Source organism: Martes martes (genome assembly GCF_963455335.1).
Source record: "Martes martes genome assembly, chromosome: 11".
Classification (NCBI taxonomy): domain Eukaryota; kingdom Metazoa; phylum Chordata; class Mammalia; order Carnivora; family Mustelidae; genus Martes; species Martes martes.
In genome coordinates, this window is record NC_137899.1 from 55,069,915 (window position 1) to 55,090,314 (window position 20,400).

The 20,400-nt window shown below is 42.0% G+C and overlaps 1 protein-coding gene across 2 annotated transcripts in view; it reads left to right on the forward strand.

The window, feature by feature from the left end:
* The window catches only part of DNAH11 (dynein axonemal heavy chain 11), a 331,865-nt gene that overhangs the window by 56,328 nt on the left and 255,137 nt on the right, over window positions 1-20,400 (forward strand). For both annotated transcript variants that reach the window (XM_080818899.1, XM_080818900.1), the window contains exons 10-20: window positions 1,420-1,557; window positions 1,878-2,002; window positions 2,557-2,752; window positions 5,378-5,482; window positions 5,843-6,235; window positions 11,678-12,010; window positions 12,237-12,488; window positions 12,570-12,739; window positions 12,988-13,210; window positions 17,090-17,206; window positions 17,331-17,417. In XM_080818899.1, the coding sequence (XP_080675025.1) occupies window positions 1,420-1,557; window positions 1,878-2,002; window positions 2,557-2,752; window positions 5,378-5,482; window positions 5,843-6,235; window positions 11,678-12,010; window positions 12,237-12,488; window positions 12,570-12,739; window positions 12,988-13,210; window positions 17,090-17,206; window positions 17,331-17,417 (2,139 nt within the window). The remainder of the gene's footprint in view (window positions 1-1,419; window positions 1,558-1,877; window positions 2,003-2,556; window positions 2,753-5,377; window positions 5,483-5,842; window positions 6,236-11,677; window positions 12,011-12,236; window positions 12,489-12,569; window positions 12,740-12,987; window positions 13,211-17,089; window positions 17,207-17,330; window positions 17,418-20,400) is intronic.

Below are 20,400 nucleotides of genomic sequence, written 5' to 3' on the forward strand. Positions count from 1 at the left end.
ACACTTATTATTTCCTTAAGAGGAGTAGCAAAACTTTCTTTTTGGCCATGTTGCTAACAAGGCACAGAGCTTGGTATATGGTTTTCTGTCATCTTGATTACATTTTACTTTGAAGGAGGTATCTTTTTTGTTGTTATTTTTTTTTAAAGATTTTATTTATTTGAGAAACAAGCATTTTAATTACATTATTGTGCTTGCAAAGAAAGTTGTCTCACACTGGCACACAGAAGGAGCCACATGGGGCAGAGAATAAGGCAGGAGGCTAATGGAAATCCAAGGTTGGGCTCCACAGGTAGCTGAGCTTTGTGGAAGCTGGTGGTGAAGGTGAGTTTGGATCTGGGTGTGGAGGCGGGGCATGGACTGAGTGAGGAGAGCTTCAGGACCTTTACTTTCCTGCTTGCTGGTAGTGTGTCGCACCCTCCACCCCCACCCCCACCACCGGTCTCCCTACTCATTGGCTTCTTCTGCTTGCTAATAATTGTTGCTCACTCCTAACTTGCTATCGTAGGTTCAGCCTGCCATGCCCTGGTTCTCTCCTGAGGAGGAGAGAATGTGATTAGTTCAAGGCATTAGTTTGAGGTAGGACATTCCTGTCAAAGGAGCTGTCTGCCTGTGACGTGGTTGTCCTTGCAACAGGTTACCGCTACTGCCCCAGGCCATGGTGTTGGGGTGGCTAGTTGGTGTGGCATGGGATGTGGGCTGCCATGGACAGGACAATCCCAGTAACTGATCCATTTGGTATAATTTTTTTTTTTTAAGATTTTATTTATTTATTTGACAGAGAGAGACAGCAAGGGAGGGAACACAAGCAGGGGGTGGGGTGGGAGAGGGAGAAGCAGGCTTCTTCCTGAGCAGGAAGCCTCATGCGGGGCTTGATCCCAGGACTCTGGGATCATGACCTGAGCCACCCAGGCTCCCCCATTCGATGTAATTATTAATGGTGTGACTTGAAGGTCCTTGATGTGGATGTTCTACATTGAAAGAGTACCTGTGTAGGAGGGCAGAATAAAGAAAGAAGATGTACATTTTGCTTCTGATTTTCTTTTTCTTTTTTTTTTTAATGTTCTGCATATTTTTAAAAAATCTTCTTGAATTTTATTTTATTTTTTTCAGTGTTCCAAAATACATTGTTTATGCTTCTGATTTTCTATCTGCAGAGCATCTTCTCAAAGTTTGCCTGGCACCGGGCAGGAGGAAGTGGTGTTATCTGTGAGCAGGGATTGCTGACAGATAGCAGTTAATTTCTGACTCCTCTCATTTTCTGCTGAGGAAGGGAAATTGCATTTAGTATTTGTTTTATTGGAAACGTGTCTTAGATTTGGAGCTGTTTCAGGATTCTTGCAGGGTTCTAGATTTTTGTTTAAATTCTAGGCACGTAAAAATCCATGGTCCTTAACCTTTTAACTTTGATTTTTACAGCTTTTGACCATATTTGGGAATTTTCTAGAGAAACCAGTTGTCATGGAAATTTTCAGCCCACATTACAGCACGCTACTGCACATGTTAAACGCAGAGTTGGATATGTGCAAGCAATTGTATAATGAACATGTGAAACAGGTAAGCAGGGGTTGATGCTGAGCACATCCCAGCATCATTTTTGTGGGTAATGGCCATCGACTAGAACTTTATTGAATGGTACCTGAAGATTGAAGATGAGATGAGGACAGTAAACCTTTCATGCCTTTATTTAACTGGTTTCCTTATGCAACTGAAGAACCTGCTTTAGGGCCCTAACTCTACTAATCAGGTTACTTAAGCATACATTTTACGTCTTTGTACTCTGAAACTGCCAAACTGAACAACTGCTTTCAAGGGTTTGGAACACACTCTGATTAAACATTCCCTTCCTCTCTCTTCACCAAAATACGATTTTTCAGATCGAACATGGAAATGTAGTTCTTCACAGGAATATGCCATTTACCGCAGGCAACATCAAATGGGCTAAAGAGGTCTTTGAACGACTTCAGACATTTTGGTCCAACTTCACATCTCTCCGGTATTTGTAAGTTATTAGGCCTATTTCATGGCAAAATTATCCTCGTGAGACAGGCGATTATCATAGAGGGCAGTGAACTGTTCATTTCAACGTTTGAGGAGTCATTGCCCTGTTTAACGCTTTTCCTGGGCCGGGTTCATTGAGAAGGTTTCATCCCCGCGGTTTTAGAATACATGCTCTGGGACTCTTGAAACTTCCATATGTTTCCCTGTCACAGGTCCCTAGATGTTTTCTTCTCACTTTTCCTTGGCACCTACAGTATGTTGGTAGTTTTTGGTTCCTTTTCTTCAATAACTAGCTCTCCTTTTATTTTCCAGATTTGTCTCTGTAGGAATTGTAACGTAACATCAGTAGCAGAAAGTTACCATCTCTGGAGTTCCATTCATTTCATATCTCTATCTTTTAAGACAAAGACCATTCATAAGTGTTATTTGGCCTTTCTTGTTTCTATTCCTGTTTTTTATAGAGCATTTTATTATACTTTCTCATGTATATTTCCTTGTAAAGTAGCTAAGCTGAAATCTAATATGTAGGAAAGTAGAAAAATTCTATTCCTACAGATTCTTGGAAAGTGCTGATGATGCCCTAGTTTATCAGAAGTACATTGAAATGACTGCTCTGCTAGACCAATTTGAAAATCGTATCTATAATGAATGGAAAAGTAATGTGGATGGAATCTGTGAATTCAATTTGAATCAACCCTTGATTAAATTTAGTGCTATAAATGGGCTTCTCAGTGTCAACTTTGACCCAAAGGTAGGGGTTTGTTGTTTTTAAGTTGTTTTAAAGATGCTATTTTTATTACAAATATATTCCTGTATTTATAGTCATTTATATTTAATTTTGGGAGAATGTCAGTCCTATGAGGATTATAACTGAAGACAACTTCTAATAGCCCTTTATTTGAAAGATTTGTTTCAAATAAATGCTATGCCAATGTTATGCGAAATGCTATGCCAATTACTCTTTTTTTTTTTTTGTCTTGTAATTATTTGCCACTTCTACCTTTACTAGATAATGAGCTGAGAGTAGGGTGCATTTTATCTTTATGTTCTGTGTTTCTAGCATAGTGTTGGGGACTCGGTAATACTTAATAAACATTAGCTCACTTGAATATAATCATTAATCTTTTATAAGAGTTTCCTGGCTTGAATTATATTTGTAGCATATATACCAGTAGTTTTTGTTAATTAAAATTTTATCAAGTGAGATTTGGGGAGTCCACAAAATGTATGGAATGAGAATAATCTTCCGAGGGGCAATAAACTGTAACATGTTTGTTAAATTGGTAATTTTTATAAAACAGTTTTCTGAAAAACATAAAACAACATATAAATGCCCCCAAATAATAGGAACAGTTAAATATATCTAGAACAAAAATTACCTTTATTGAAGATACCTTTTTTATCCTATGATAAACCACCTAATAGAGGAATTTCATAGATTCTCTGAACAAGTTTATTTTCTTAAAATGTCATTACATGTTATGTAATAATGAAAGTGGAGGAACTTTAATAGCAATTATATATGTGTCTGTGTCTATTTATAGATAATGTACTATATGTGCATATATCTGATAAATGATATCCATGCAGGTATGTGTATATTTTAACCTGTCTCCAACTCTGAGAGTTTGGCAGGAAGAACAAAATAAACTTTCTTCTCTATTTACCTAAAAGAATATGCTTTACAGGAAAGAGCAAACATATGAAAATATCTATTTGTAAGTTGCCATTACAAAAAAATTAGTAAACATTTGGCTATTTTTTTTTTAAATGAAGATTATATGCTTTTTTTTTTTTTTTTTTTTTTTTTTTTTTTAGCAATTGCCCTCTCATGTCAGTTCGAATGTATGTCTAGGTAGGAAGTGAGAAAGTTAGCCTCCTGGATCTGTTTGTCATAATCTGCACCCAAATTCTCATATATTGTCCTAAAATAGTACAAAGAATAGTGTCATTTAATTATGTTTACAAACCTTAGCACAGGTTTATGAATACACGACTGAGAGAACTTCGTTTTCCTTCCACCTCTGATTTCATAGAACCAACTTGAGGTGTTTCAGGGCTAATTCCTGTGATTGTTCCTGAAGGAATTCTAACAGCACCAAAAGTATGGTACCAGCTCACCAGTGGTGTGACAGCCTAAGGGGGTGAACTGGTTTACCTTCTAAACATGTTACACAGTCTTTTCCTCAGAACCTGTGATTTAGAGATATAGTCCTTTCTGCTAAAACATGACACGCATTCCTAAAAATCACTGTGCTGTGAAAGAATTCACCATAAAAAGTACAGCACTTAGGGGGAAAACAGGGGTTCAGGCTCTTATACTTAAATAAGCTGTCAACGGTGTCTTAGGAAAATAGGAACCTAGGAAAAACAGCATTTTACACATTTCATTCAAATGGCTAAATAATACATAAATACTACAGTAAATATGACACTTTGCCCTGACACAGACCGGAATTTTCCTCATGGAAGTGGGTGTTGGACGGGTGATGATGGTGCATTAGTGTGAAGTACTGGAAGGAGGGTTATCTGATACCAGGCAGGAAGCTGTACCCCTCCACGTGAATGCGCGTGGCTCGTCATACTTGAGGGAACTGCGGTCTTGGTGGCTGCTGGCATGTGAGCATTTACTTATTTCTAAGCCTTTCAGTGGAGTTGGGTGCAGTTTTTAGCATTTACCTAGTGTTTCTTGCTAATGAAAGTGCAGATCAGTATAGACAAAATTTATGGTACGCCCACGTTGCTAGTCTGTCAGTTGTATTGGAACAAATTTATCTTTTGAAAACAAACATTGTGACAGAAAGAATAGTCCTGGGAAAGGATTGAGGTCCATGTACAACCTTCTATCTATCTCACAGCTCAGTGTGCACGTGTCTCTGTCTTTTGCCTGAATTCTTTCTCTGAGGATGGGCCATAGCCATAAGTAACATTGTTATTCATACGTCTATATCCTAAGAATGTATGATGACTGCTTTTATTTATTTATTTATTTATTAAAAAAATTTTTTTTTCAAGATTTTATTTATTTATTTATTTGTCAGAGAGAGAGAGAGAGAGAGCGAGCACACAAGTAGGCAGAGTGGCAGGCAGAGGTGGAGAGAGAAGCAGGCTCCCTGCCAAGAAAGGAGCCCGATGTGGGACTCAATCCCAGGACGCTGGGATCATGACCTGAGCCGAAGGCAGCGACTTAACCAACTGAGCCACCCAGGTGTCCCTGATGACTGCTTTTAAAAGCCATATGAAGCAACAGTCTCTTCACCTTGACAATTTGGAATATTGCAATTGTTGACTGAAATTTTAAGTGTTTGGGTTTAACATGTGTTAAAAGAGAATATCATTCTTAAAATACAAATAATCCTTGATTTTCTTTTAATAGCTCATGGCTGTTTTGAGAGAGGTGAGATACCTTTTGATGTTGAAGAAATCCGACATACCAGATTCCGCGTTCACCATCTTCAAAAAGAGACACACTATTTTAAAGGTGAGTGTTTGGGGCACCTGGGTGGCTCAGTGGGCTAAGCCTCTGCCTTCGGCTCAGGTCATGATCCCAGGGTCCTGAGATGGAGCCCCACATCGGGCTCTCTGCTCAGCAGGGAGCCTGCTTCCCCCCTTCTCTCTCTGCCTGCCTCTCTGCCTACTTGTGATCTCTGTCTGTCAAATAAATAAATAAAATCTTTAAAAAAAAATGAAGGTGAGTCTTAGTAGGTATGAGGGCATTTTTGGAACAGAAGTAATTTGACTCATAATTAAGAACACGTAGACCTATAATGCTTCAGTGCCTCTAAGACAGATAGCTTTAACGTGCTTGGCACTTTCTGTTTTGGGATTTCCTTCCACTCAGTATGTTGGGAATCTTGAACTTCTTGTGCAAGGATATAATACGCTGAAGCAGGCTCTCCTGGAAGTGGAATACCCCCTGGTGGAGGGTGAGCTGAGCGCCGCGGAGGAGCAGCTGCAGGCCGCCGCGACATCGCTGACCTGGCAGGATGACTGCTGGGCCTACATTGAGAACGTGAAGGCGGCCACGTTGGAGCTGGCACGCAGAGTGGAGTGCACGCAGAGCAACGTGAAGGTGATCCAGCAGACCATGAAGGCTTGGGCTGAGTGTACGCTCCTTCCCAGGAGGGAGCCCAGAAGGGAGGCTGCCTTGACTTTGGAGGACAAGGGCCATCTGTTTGCTAAAAAATACAAGCAAATTCAAGAAGATGGCTGCAGGATACATAACTTGGTGGAGGTAATGGCTTTTAAGGTTTGGAAATTGACAGAGGGTCTTTTCAATTAGTTGAGAAAAGAGCAGGCATACCCAAGCTAATGATGTAGGATTCTTTTATTGGGCCTGAGAGAGGTTGTGTATGGTTTTATTCAGCATTTTAAAGTGGAGGAATTTGCATGACTTGCCTCTAACTTCTGCAGCCCTTGCTTATTTTCATTCCTGAGGGAAGAGATTGGACTGTGAGCCGTACTGATGAAACAGAAAGCCTAGAGATGGGATCCTTGTCTTTGTCCTAGCTCTGTGCTCTCCTGCATGCCGTTCATAGCTCGCAGGGTTTGTGGAATGCCTGTAGGTACCAGCTGACTTGTCCGCGTCACCTCCTGCAACCCTCCCAACCTTCTCCTGAGGGTGCACAGTAATCACTCTCCTTTTAACAAATATTTGAGTTTTTAAAAACAGCAACAAGCACAATTCCAGAGTTCTCAATTGCAGAGGAGACAAAATAAAACAAAGGAAACAAGATAGAAAATGAAAACGGAACCAAACAAAACGTCCCTTGTTTCTTGGATCTTACATTCTAGTTGGAAAAGGTAGAGAAAATAACATACACTGAATAGGAGAAACAGTGGAAAATACAGCAGGTAGGATAGGCAATCATTGGTACGGGTGTATTTTATGTGAGATGGTTTAAAACGCTTCCATACTAAGGTAGTAGCTCTGCAGAGAACTGGAAGGGAAAGAGAATGAACCACATGGATATCAGGAGAAGGATGCTCTAGGCCGCAAAAAGTACAGAAGTTTGAGGAAAGAGTACGGTTGGTATCTGTTAGAGAGCGTACATTCAGAAGCAGAATTTGCAAGGGGAATCGTAGTAGTTGAGGAAGATTGGAAGGGACTGAGGACACATATGTGGGATTGACATTCTGTGAACTTGGGTTTTTACCATGAAGTGAAGTGGCAGCCAGGCACTCTCTGCTCAAAGGCCTACCCTATTAAGTGTAAATCAGGTGGGCAAGGAGGTGGTAGGAGGTCCAGAGACCTTTGGGACATAATTTTAAAAATTTAGGTGATAATGGCTTGGGTCAGAATGGTGGGGATAGAAGCCGTCATGCTGGATATATTCTGAAGGCAGAGCAAACAGGATTTGCTGTGATGAATCAGGAGAGAAAGAGAGGTCAAGGATGAGTTCCAGTTCTTCGGTCTGAGCAACTGGAAAATTGGAGTTTGCCTTTACTGATATGGAGAGAACTGTGCTAGGCGGATTTTGTATGGAAAAGAGGCTTTGGGTGGTTAGACCATGTTGGTTAGAGATACATGCCCAAGGGAATATTTGGGGTAGGCTGACACTGCATCCAAGGCTGGAGTTTGGGGTAGAAATCCGGGCCAGGGACATAAACTTGAGAGTCAGGAGTATGTATGTCATATGTGAAGTCATGGACCTCGATGAATTCATGTAGGGATTAATTACAGGTAGAGGGGAGGTCCAAGGACTGACCTTGAAGTCCTCTCTGAAGCCAGGGAGAATGGGAGGGTCCAGCACAGGATGCTGATAAGGAGGCCAGTGAAGCAGAAGGAAAATCCAGAGAGATGCTGTCCTGGAAGGCAAGCCAAGAAGACATTCCAAGGAGGAGGACGCATTTGACTTTGTCCCATCCTGATCCAGGACCTGAAAATGAGGGCCAAGGTTGGCAGTCAGATGTTGTACCACGGAAGCTGTTGGTGACTGTGACAGAGCTAACCTGGTACAACGGAAGCCAGAATGGAGTGGCTGACAAGAAGGGGAGAGCTGGGATCCAAAAGCTACTCAGCTCCTGAGGAGCTCCGAGCTGGCAGAAACTGAAAACTCCGCAGTGCCTGGGGTGTGTCAGGGAGGGGGAGGATTTTATTTTTAACGTTGGTTGGTCTTTCCGAGTGATGGTATGTTGACCGGAATCATCTAGTAGAGGGGAAATAATTGTTGGAGGAAAGTCCTGGAAGGAAAGGGATTTCGTAAATACATGTGGAAATTGGCTGTAGTTAGGAGCTTCATCTGTAGTAACAGGAGGGAGGAGGGCCAAGGACAGGAATGTGGTGCTCACAGGGGGGCAGCTTCAATTAAGGTGATGTGGGGAAGTTCATTTTTAATTCTTCCTAAGGAAAAAAGGATGGGGAACAAAAAAAGAACACAGTTTGTATTTCTTTCTGAGCATGTTTATTATATGGAATTATTTCTGTAGATCGATGCAGTCCTCGACCATGACACTCTCCTTTGGGCAGAGCACCAGCACCTCTCACCCCTCACCCTCACCACGCACCCCCACACCCCCACCCACACACCCCGCCATCATGAAGCACCATAGTCAGGGGTTTGCCCATGGTGGAGGTCAAAAACTAGGGTTTTTAGTCTTGTGTCTTCCAGAAACCACGCCTGAATTTCCTCATGTGTAGAGTAAAGACACTTTTCTCTAGGCTAACTTTCAGTAAGAGAATGAGCAATGGACTATGGTTTTTCTGCTGAAATAGACTATAACCAATTATGTAGTTTAGTGTTCCAGTATCATTCACTTCCTCAAATACTTCAGGTGAGCCTCTTATGGACCCAGTACCGATTTAGCTTCTTGAGATACTTGAGTGGACAGAATAGAGCCCTTGCTTCTGTGGCGTTCCCATCCTAGTGAGGAGAGAGATGTCAGAAACAGTGGATGTGAGGCCGAGGTGGTAGAACTGGTTGAGTGCTGCAGAACAAAGAGGAAACGAGAGCAGGGCGCAGGAGTTTCTGATGCTGGGCTCGGGGTTGGGGGTGGGGGTTTAAACAGGATGAACGGGATGAGCCTAAAGGAGAAGGTAAGATGAGAGCCAAGTTACAGAGTCAGCACAGTGGGCCGGTGGGAAAGGAATGTTCCAGACAGAGGAAATGGGGATCATGGAGGAAGGTGCCGGGTGTTTGGTGCGAAGCTCGGAGGCAAATGCGGCCCCCGCTGGGGGAGTAGGAGGGTACAGGGGCCAAGGAGCTCAAGTCAGATGCTCAGATGCTCGTAGGCTGTGAGGAGGGGTGGAGTGGCCCGGCACTTCAGGGAAGTCCTCACGGGCCTTTGTACAGACTTCGGCTTTTACTCCGGGCTCCTTGGGGAGCTCGTTGCAGGACTTGGAAGAGAAGAGAGTAAACATGATCTAACTTTGATTTGGAAGAGAGTCCAGCTGTCGTGTTGAAACTCAAGCACAGGGGAGGCGGGGGCCTGGGGGGGTTACCATGGCCGTAACCTAGGTGACAGAGGCGTGGCATCTGACTGTAACCTAGGTGACAGATCCCTGGTGTCTGGACTGGGGTTGTGACGATGGAGGTGATTAGGAATGGTTGGATTCTGGATATATTTTAAGTTGAGTATAACAAACAGAATCTCCTAACAGGCTGGATGTGGAGCTTCATAAAAGGAGGCTTTGAAGATTATTCTAAGAATTTGGTCCCCTCAGAGAATAAGGTTGGGGTTTTTCTGCTAATAAATGGACTCAATTCTTTTTTCCTCAAGCCAAAGACTAAGCACCTCTGGAGTCCTTGTTCTCAGTAAGAGAACAGAGGAGAGGTTCCAGCTTGAGAGAAGTCAGCTTCAAAATAGGGTTGGAATGATTGTTTCTAGAAGTTGTGTCTTTGTGATTTCCCCCTGTCCCCGGCCCTGGGATCAGTCCATGATTTTGAGCCTGGCTCTCAGACTACCTCTGAGGAGTGTCATTTGGGGGAAAGCTGTGGAAATACTGCAGAGGGCAGGTCATTTCTGCCTTTTAAGGCTGCACCCTGTGTGGCTGGGGGGATTCCAAGGGATAGTTTGCAGGCAGAGTCTAAGATGAAGAGAGAAGAATGGAACCATGAAAGATTAGGTTTGGAAGGGACCTGAGCCATGACTACGTGACCCAAAGTTCTTCTTCCCTTTTCCTCTTTATATTAAATTGTTGAAAAGAAAACAATCACTATAAATGGCGCTGCAGCATATAAACCGGATATCTTGGGATGAAAAAGTATAAACAGGGGTGCCTGGGCGGCTCAGCGGGTTAAAGCCTCTGCCTTCAGCTCAGGTCATGGTCCCACAGTCCTGGGATCAAGCCCCGCTCGATCGGGTGTTTTAGGTCTTTATTTTTATACCTTTCAAATGAATAGACTTTTCATTTGAATGGTCTTTAAGGATTTTTTTTTCCCTAGGTGTAAGATCTATACTTCTCCTTTCTAGTGACTACAAAGGAGCCAGGTCTGCTATGTACAGATGCCTAAGATATATACTGCACAACACATAGCTCCAGGGGTGTGGGCCACATACACTACAGATATATACAGATGTGAATGGTTCCACCTAGATAGGTAAGACAGCATCCTTGAAGGGAGAGGTCCTTAAATTTGTTGAGGGCAAGATATCCCTCTAAGAACTTTCCAATCTAGGTTCCATTTTATCACCTCTGTAGTTGTGGTTCTTGCCTGTAACATATATCTTTTGAATCGTGGATCATACATCCATAGTAGCAAATGATCAAAGAAAAGGCAGAGTATCATTTACTTTATCATCAGCTCTCATTCAAGTGTCTCCTTTGCTCTGTGATCTAGTTTCTGCCTTGGGCATCTGCCCCCTGGACTGGAGGGACTATATAACCTTTACCACTTGGAAAGGTATCTCTGGAATCTACCCTTGCTGCCCACCTGACCTTTTCAAATCTGGGTCCCTAGTCCTGCTACACCATATGCTCAGCCTCTAGCAGTCCTAAACAGTATTCATGTCTGACCTTGTCATGCCCTATCGACCTGTTCATTATCCATACTCTTGGCAGATGTCAAGGTAGAAGAACTTAATACTGTTGAAGCACAAAGGGAGCTTTGCCTTCACCAGACTGGTTTTTCTCAAGCTGAGTTACTATTCTATAGGCTGCTTATAGGTGGTTTGGACAAAGTGTTTGTCATTTGGTTGCTTGTTTTGGTTCAACCAAGTTAAGTTGACTTTTAATAGTAGCACAGTGAATCTCCCAGAAAGGCCTAGATTACCTAGCACTTTGCAGACTACGTGATCTTGGATATTCCAGAACAGTGTTCTCTGAAAGACCAGTTTGGGAAACCTCATTTACACATGAGGCCGTGGAAGACAGCCCAGGGTCACATAGAGTTCACATAGAGCAACAGCTGGAGCCTATGTCCAGGACGTAGAGAATGCATTAAAAAAAAAAAAAAAAAAAAAACCTCTATCTCTAGCACATATTTGAAGACAGCATTTTTCATTATGATTTTTCCTTTAAAGGATAACTTTTGAATGTATGTTATAGTTGATCTAGGTGTTATAAAATCCTGCTGAGATAGTTACTGTTTGGGGTCAGGCTCTATGACCTGGCGTTTAAATGTTCCTGTCTCATGCACAGAAATGCAGTCACTTCTTTAACAAAACATTTCAGTGGAAAGCTCTCATTTTTGTGCCCACTACAGTTGGTACCCCTCTGTTACTATTTATGTTTTAGGAAAACAGGAAGCTCTTCAAAGCCAATCCTTCTCTGGATACCTGGAAGATTTATGTGGAGTTCATCGATGACATGGTGGTAGAAGGCTTTTTTCAAGCCATCATGCATGACTTGGACTTCTTTCTGATGAATACAGAGAAACAACTGAAAGCTGTGCCATTTTTTCAAGTGCAGATGATCTTAATGCCCCCTGAGATTCTCTTCAAACCTTCTCTAGAAAGAGAGGCAGGGGATGGCTTCTACGATCTCGTAGAAGAAATGCTGGGCAGCAGTTGTAGGATGTCTGCCCAGATGGAGCGAGTGGCTGCACATCTGGAAATAGCAACTTATCAGGTATTGTCCCCGAAAAAGCATGTGGCCTTTGATATTAATGATTGAAACATAACTGGAGATAATGGGGAGCGCATGGAAAGGAGAAGTGGGAAAAAAAAACAACAACACAGTTTCTGAGTTCACCAAGTACTCTCCCTTTGACGGATGGCCTTGGGTGATGTTACCTTGCTTGTGATTGACAGAGCGAGGTGCGTTCTAACGAATGCTTGATTTTCCTTTCATTTAGAATGACATGGAGAATATGTTGGGCCTGGTAGAGGTCAGGCAGGAGATCATGAAGAGAGTGGCAGATGTCATCAGCAAAGTCTTGGACTTCAGAAACACCCTGGACACGTACGCTTACCTCTGGGTTGATGACCGAGCCGAGTTTATGAAGCATTTTCTCCTGTATGGCCAGGCGGGGTCGTCTGAGGAAACGGACGCTCACGCACCTGAAGTCCTTGAACAGCCACCAAGTCTGGAACAGTTCAAAGAACAGGCAAGGAAAACCCTCAGTGTTCCTGTAGTTTCTCCTGTCTGACTGAATGGTCCAAGGACTTCTTTTTTTTTCTAATTATAGATTGACATTTATGAAGCTTTGTATGTTCAGATGAGCAAGTTTGATGACTTCAGAGTGTTTGATAGTTGGTTCAAGGTGGACATGAAGCCTTTCAAAGTGAGCTTGCTGAACATTATTAAGAAATGGAGCTGGATGTTTCAGGAGCATCTTTTGAGATTTGTGGTAGACAGGTAACCTTCTATGCTTTTGGGATTTGGAATTACAACTCTTAACACCTGACTGCTTTCTGAAGCTGAGACATAAAATTTAAGAACATTGAAACTACCAGTTTCTTAGAGATAAAGAGTGATGTTTAGAAAGAATCTTATTTTCATTGTTGACTATCAGAAGTCTTCTGAAGGTTTTAATGAGTTTACTTTGGGTTTGTGTGTGTTTGTGTACATATATGTTTGTGTGTCTCTATATATGTATGTACTAGTCTGAATGAGCTCCAAGAATTTATAAAGAAGACAGATGCTGGACTTCAGAGAGATTTAAGTGAGGGTGATCACGATGGTTTAGTTGATATCATGGGGCATCTTCTGGCAGTAAGAAGCCGACAGAGAACTACGGATGAACTCTTTGAACCACTAAAGCAAACCATCATACTCTTGGAAAACTACGGCCAGAAGATGCCTGAGCAAGTCTATATTCAGCTGGAGGTAAGTGTCATGGTTAAGTACCCATAATTAACATGCGTTGGGCACCTCCTTTGGCCAAGTTCTTCACGTGACCTCTCTGAGAACTTCCTCGAACAACCTGTCCTGGAGACAACTGTTGGCATTCTGCAGGTTAGGAATCTGAAACTTAAAGAGATATAATATGTTTTTCAAGGTCACACAAGTCATTCCAGCCTGCATGAACCTAAGTGTGTTTTATGCCAAGACATTCCCTCTCAACTGCTGTGCCCGTTGCCTTCTTGCCTAGGAGATATTTAGCGAACGGCCTCGGGGCTGCTCCTTGGGGTTCCCCAACCATTCCTCCCAGACTTGAAACATACCCCTGTTCTCTTTCATTGAAAGCTGCTTCTCAATTGAGAAGTGTCCTAGTCTTCAGAAACATATCATGGACATTTTAATAAAGAAAAAGAAAGCCCAAGTGACGGAGAAATCACTGTGTTCTAAATAGGAGTTCTGTGTTGTCCTCCTGTTTCTATGCACTAGAAAGTTGGTGGCTGCTCTGTGCCCAGTGACAAGCGAAGTCTTTTTAGTTTGAACTGAAACCATGAATCAAAATCTCACAGTCAAGCTTCTCTCCGCACACCTGTGTGGAAGATGTATAGATTATATATTTCCATTCTCCATGAGCTTCCAGCATGGGCTTACATTTAACTTGGCAAGTGTGAGCAGTGGACACATTCACTTAGAAGAACTTGTATTAAATCCTAGTTCAGTGATTCGAGCCTGGAACCCAAGTACTGTGTGAGGCCATGCCATCTGCTTGCTTCAGAGCACGCTTCCTCTTGTGTAAACTCTCTCTCCAGGCGCCTCGCTTCTAAAATGGGTATGGTCTCCAGCTTCCCACTTCTTTGTTGGGTGAAATTCACAGTTCACATGCCATGAAAGTAATCCTTTGAAAGTGTGTGGCTTTTAGTACGGACATAATACCGTGTAACTACCACCTCTGATATCAAAACACGTTCATTGCTCCGACAAGAACCTCTGCACCCACTAGCCGTCCTTCCGCATTCCTCCCTGCTCTCGCCCTGCCACTGGTCCTTGGGGCCGCCAGTCTTTGCCTGTATCTATGCATTTACTTACTCTGGACACTGCACATAAATGGAATTATCCAGTCTGGGGTATTTTGTGTCTGGCTTCTTTCACTTGGCCCGGTATATTGGAGGTTCACTGGCCTTGTGGCACGTGAATGCCACATTCATCTACTGTCTGAACACCGGCTCATTGTGTTTGCATCGACCACAGCTTGTTAAGCTTTTCACCGGTTGATGGACATTTGGACATCTGGGTGGTTGCCATCTTTCGGTGATCATGAATAATGCTGCCGTGAGTGTGGGTACACAAGTATTTATTTGGGTACTTGTTTCTTTTTCTTTCTTGCTTGCTTGCTTGCATGCTTGCTTGCTTGCTTTCTTACTTTTGTATCAGTTTTCAATTTCTTCTGTAACACAGTAGTGAAATGCAGGGTCTTGGAGTGATTCTAAGTTGCCAAACTTTTCACAGCTGCTGCTGCCTTTTATAACTCTGGTTTTGTTTTGTGAGGATGAAATGCAACAGTGTATTTACAGGTGGAGTCTTTTGACTCTGGGGACTATAAAGAATTAATACAGATGAATTACTCAATTCTCTCTTTATGAAAGTGTCCTTAGATCTGAAATCCACTTAGACACAGAGATGAGTTGTGGATACATAGCTATATAACAAGAGTGAGAGATGAAATGGTATGGGGCACAATGTAAATATTTGTTTTTAGAAAGCTTTGGATATTCTTTGAGCCATGTCTTGGACCTTAAAATAGAGAAACCAGTTGGAATACAGGTCATGGATACCAGGGATTTTAGCTACAGCTAGAATTTGTACTATAAGAGTTTGGCTCCTTACTTGAGGTTAATGAATTATTGAAAGTGTTAGGCTTTTTAATATTTCAAAAGTGGGCCACACTTCTAGCTATGTGTGTGCCTCCATCAGTAATTCAGGCTAGACAACAGAAAAAATAAGACTCAAAGGCAATGTACATTTCAGTTGGAGGCTAACAGTGCCCCAATTTTATTTTTATTAAAGCAGTTTATGATAGTTACTGTTTCTTCTTCATAATCATTACCAGTTAGCAGTTACATTTCCCTAATACTTGCCTGTGTTGGGTTCTGTGCTAAGAAGCCCCTCCGTGTGGCTGTGCCCTCACTCCCTCTCTACGATACAGTCTGGAAGCAGGATTAAACTTTAGTGTATAGATTTGTATCAAGTCCCTTCTTGTTAGGAAGCCTTCACTGACGGCCTCTAGCCTATGAGCACCAACTAGTTACCCTCCGAGCACTCTTCTACCCCCAGCCTGCTCTGGTCATCATACCTTGCAGGATCTCAAGGATCTCGCCCTAGTTTCTGCCTGCTGGAACCCAGTCTTGTCTTTGAGCCACAAGTTCTGTGCTACCTTTTTGGGGGAATCCTATCATTTAAACTTCAGAGATTGTCTGATCTTTTGGTTTTCAAGAAACATCTGTTTGTATCAAGTGGAAGTTATATGGAATCGCTAAACAAGAAGCAGGTAATAGCAGGTTTACTGTGTCAATCAGGGTTTAAGGGGCGTGAGCTCAGGAATGTGACCTTTGTACCCGTTACTCCCAAGGGTCTCCAGGTGATGGTTAGGTTCCTGGGATCAATTGGAAATGGGAAGTGAGAGTGCAGAGATGAGGGTGTGGAGCTTGGATGAGAAGGGTAGAAAAAGGAGATGAAGGACAAGGAGGTTTAAAGCCCAGGTCTCTTGGTCTCCGGTCTGTTTCGGTAATTCCATCAGGAATGTCGCCTTCCAAGCATTCTGTCCCATAGAATAGTTCTTGGGTGCTTCTCATTCACTCTGACAGATTGCAAAACAATTTAAGTGGAAGAACGTGTTTTATCTTTCCAGTACCCCTCCCCCACATGGATACAGTTGACACTTAGCACGGCGTACTCTTCATAATTGGCAGCTACTCAATCATTCATCAAATATTTATTGAGGCTTACAAAATAGTCTTTAGAACCTTTGTTCTTGCACTTGAGCTACACAAGTAGAGTCCCCTCACTATGGGTGGTTTTGTATGGCAGAACAATTTCAGTGTCCTAGGAGATCACCCAGAGAAACAATGCTTTGTTAGTCTGGGCACAAGGAATGCTTTTCAATAGCATGTACGCACAACGGCTCTTCAAAGAAAATAATTTGCTGTTGTCCTGTTTGCATTGTAGTCAGGCAGTGCAGAGCTGAGTTGCTACCTGAACTATTTATTGCTGCTTTTGTCCTACATCAAGTAGAAATTAACCTTCCCTTCCCTTGGCCTCTCTTCACTTCGGAAATCCTGGTTACTTGTAATGAACCTGACCTAAACGCTCGAACTCTCTGTCAAGACAGAGTACACACAGAGCTTTGGAAGCTAGAGGAAAAGGCAGGAGATTAACTTTACGCTTTCCTCGGTGCCCCACCAGATTCAAAGCATCTTTCTTCACTTGCTAAATTGCTAAACCCGGCTCCCATTTCCACTTGTTAGACAGCTGGGAAGTCCTTTCTAGAGCCCCTGCATTTCATTCTCTTAATAGCAAAACAGTTTGGAAATTGATGTGTATTTGGAAAAGACTTCCTGTATTCTGCCATAAATCTTACACCAGAGGACAAATCTGGCTTATGCTTGGAAGAGATGAATCCCGTGGTGCCAGTGGGTCAGCCTGACCGGAGCCTTTAGCCACTTGCATCTTTCTGGGGATAAAGTCGTTCTGTTCCAGAAGAATGTGGAGATGTCATGGGTTAACGTATAGAGGTGGGAATAATTAAATCCTGTGGACTTCATTTAATTCAGTCGCTGAAGTATTTTCCCATCTGCACCTTTGTTTCCGTAGGAATTACCTGAAAGATGGGAAACTACCAAAAAGATTTCAGTGACTGTTAGACATGCTGTCTCGCCTCTCCAAAATGCAGAAGTCACCCTCATAAGGAAAAAGTGTACTTCCTTCGATGTAAGCGAGCTACCAAGTTTTGGGGGTGTTAGGTTCGTTTTCTCTTTGTTTTAGAGAGAGTTTTTACAAGGGTAACTGAAGCTGCTGTTGGTAATTCACCTTCAGTGTTTTCTGCCCTCATCAGCGGAAGCAGGCCGAGTTCAGAGAGAGATTCAGACTCTACGCTCCTCTCAGTTTTAATGCAGAAAATCCGTACACAGTACTTGATAAGGTAATGCTGATCTCAGTCGTTTTCTCTATAATAGCCCTTGTAGAAAGTCAGATTAGACACGGACTTACTGCGATATTTTGCCTTAGTTTGGCACTTAGTTAGGCAATTGAGAATTAACTGTTAGAAACCGGGTTATGAACCGTTCACCCCAGTAGTATTTTAAATCATGTCTCTCAAAATGACCATCATTTTCAAAGTGATCATGGTAGTGAAAGTAATAACTATTTTTTAAGCACTTACTATGTAAATGTGCCAAGAACTTTAGATGTATTGCTTAAATATGGTTTTTATAATATTCCTATGATGTAGCTTCTCTTCTTTTCGGATAAACCATCACATGTAGTTGAGTAACGTTGGGGATTACACGGTGGCAGAATAGTATTAAAATGCTAGCTGTCCAGATTTTTTTTTAATCAGGAATTTTACCCTCTATTATCGTTGGCCCTGTGATACTTTCCTAGCGACTTTTAACCATAGTAAAGAAAGCCCATAACTTAACTCTTAACTTGGGATACAAATATTATGGAGTCATCCAGCCCTAGTTTCTAACAAACTGCTTTATTATAATTGCCTATAGGAATGAACGTAATGGGCATACAACCCAAAATGGTGAGTAGTTCACGTGAGGTTTGAATAAAATGTATTAAAAGATTATTAGAAAAATAACACTTTCGTTTCTTTAGGAATTCTTAACCTAGCAGCCAAAAAGAGCAATGACCGTGAAGTTTAGATTCAGGAGCGATGAAGCTTTCTGAGATCTTCACAGAGGCTGCCATCCTGTTTTTACTCCAGAGAGAGGCTTGACTCCTTAGACTGGTAGAAAACTCGAGCGGACACAGCTTGTAACTCCCTGTCCCATGTTCTGGGTTGAGTTTAGTTTTATCTGCTTTATGCCCTTTCAGAAAGCACCGTACTGGAGCAGATCTCCTCCTGCATTTGGCTATAGAAAACTGGTTAATGTATGTATTGTGGGTTAGAATATGCTAATAGAGTTGTGGCGTTTTTAAAGATTTGTCTAAATTGCAGGTGGTCTGAACAGATTGTGGAAGGGGAGGCATTTTTACTTGAGTAACTGAGTGCTGATGTGCTGTATGTAAACATTTACTACAGATATTTATTGAATGCTACCTTTTTTCATGCTGTAATGTAATGGTATAGAGTTAAATATTTAAAAGCCAAGAGATATTTATCTTGGTACCTACAGAAAGTGTCAAGGGATGTTTTGAATATAGTAGGACTGGGTTACCTTTATTTTGAAGTCATTTGTGTGTGTGGGGGGGTGGGTCTGTGTGTATGTGTATACACACATGCGCGCGCACGCTCACATGCACATCTAATACTTACTGAAGCAGATTCATCCAGAGGCATGTATCTGCTTGTTCTGGGAGGGTGTGGTAGACCCTTGTACTCAAGGCACCTCACTCCACCAGGCAGAAACCTTTGACCCTTCAGAATCAAAGGGAGTGGTATGGTGAATCTCTCCTTTGTAACTCGTTCTGTGGTAAACTTAGATTATGTGCTTTTGTTTCCTCAAAGCCAAAGACATAGGACGCACTTGAATTAACATAACTAGGTGTGTATATTTAGGAATGAGTTAGTATAAGTAATGGAAAAAATGCTAACTGGAAGGGCTGTTGACTTTGGGGAGCATGGTACTCTGGACGATTCGAAGAATCCTTCGTTAAAACAGATGCCGAAACACATGCACATTTGTGCAACCTGAAATGCATTGCTGAGCTCCCCAGAAAAGAAGAGGAAGCTCCTAAAGGGCAGGGAAAGAAATGGAGGAGCTGAGTTGAGGGTGGAAAGCAGTGGCAAGCATAGAAGCCTGCGCCGCTGTGGGGGCAGATGGAACATTTCACACCAGGGGACAGGGCGATGCTTGGGAGCATGAGCATTGTTTTCCCGGGAGCCTAAATGATCATCAGAAGCAGACAACAGTAACTGTGTTATCTATACAAGGTAATAAGTTAAATGTAGTATTTATGCAGGGTAGTGCTTACACAGTAGTAGGAATCAATGAATTTCCCACAGCCTCATGAATATATATAAATGTGCCTCAAAAATAAAGATGAATTGGAATGTCTTAATACAGAGTATAAAATTATTCACATAAACTTCAGAAACAAACTTTAACATTTTAGCATTTAGCAGTGCATACATAGGTTGTAAAAAAAAAAAAACAGGAATATTAAATAAAAATTAGGTGGTTAATTCTATAGTGGGAAGGAGGGGAATAAAACTGAGGAGTCCATTAAAAGTGATTGATAACATTGTCCTAAGCTGGATGGTGTGCACACACACCTGATCCCTTTGATGTGCTTGGAATCTTCCTCACAGTAAATGGTGAAACTAAGAGAATTGCGGTTCTTGTTTATAAAGGTGTAACTTATAAAAATGAAATCCGTAACTCCTATAATGAAAGAGAATGAAAGTGCTGATACTCCTCTTGGCATAGTAGGAAACCAAGAGAGTTAAAAACTGATGAAGCAGAAAGGATTAAGTATGAGTATTTAAATTAAAAAAAAATCAGAAGAACTAAAGTAATAGTTGGGTATTGAGAGGAGGATGGGAGAAAATATAAAGTGGAAAAATGAAGTCAAGTCTTTTGTTTATTTTTTTTTTGGCAAAGCCGGTAACCTAATGTAGTGGCTCAAGTTGATAAATGAAGGAGGGGTGGCCTGTGCACAGAATCGAGAGTTAGAGAAATGGTGCCCAGAAGAACTGGACAGAGAACCAGCTGCTTCCGCCCCACAGCCTCCGTCCTCCTCTAACGTGGACCATGTGAATACACTGCTCTGTTCATAAAAACTAAAATTAAGAGTTGGCTTATCGAGAAAGAAAAAAAGACTCCACTTACATTTGGCACAACAGACTATCCTCCATCGCTGGGATGGTAGACCAGTTGTGGGAAAGATCATCGTTACAGTGAAGCTTCTCCTCACCTGCTATCTTTCGCTCCAGGGTCTTATTTCATGAATTC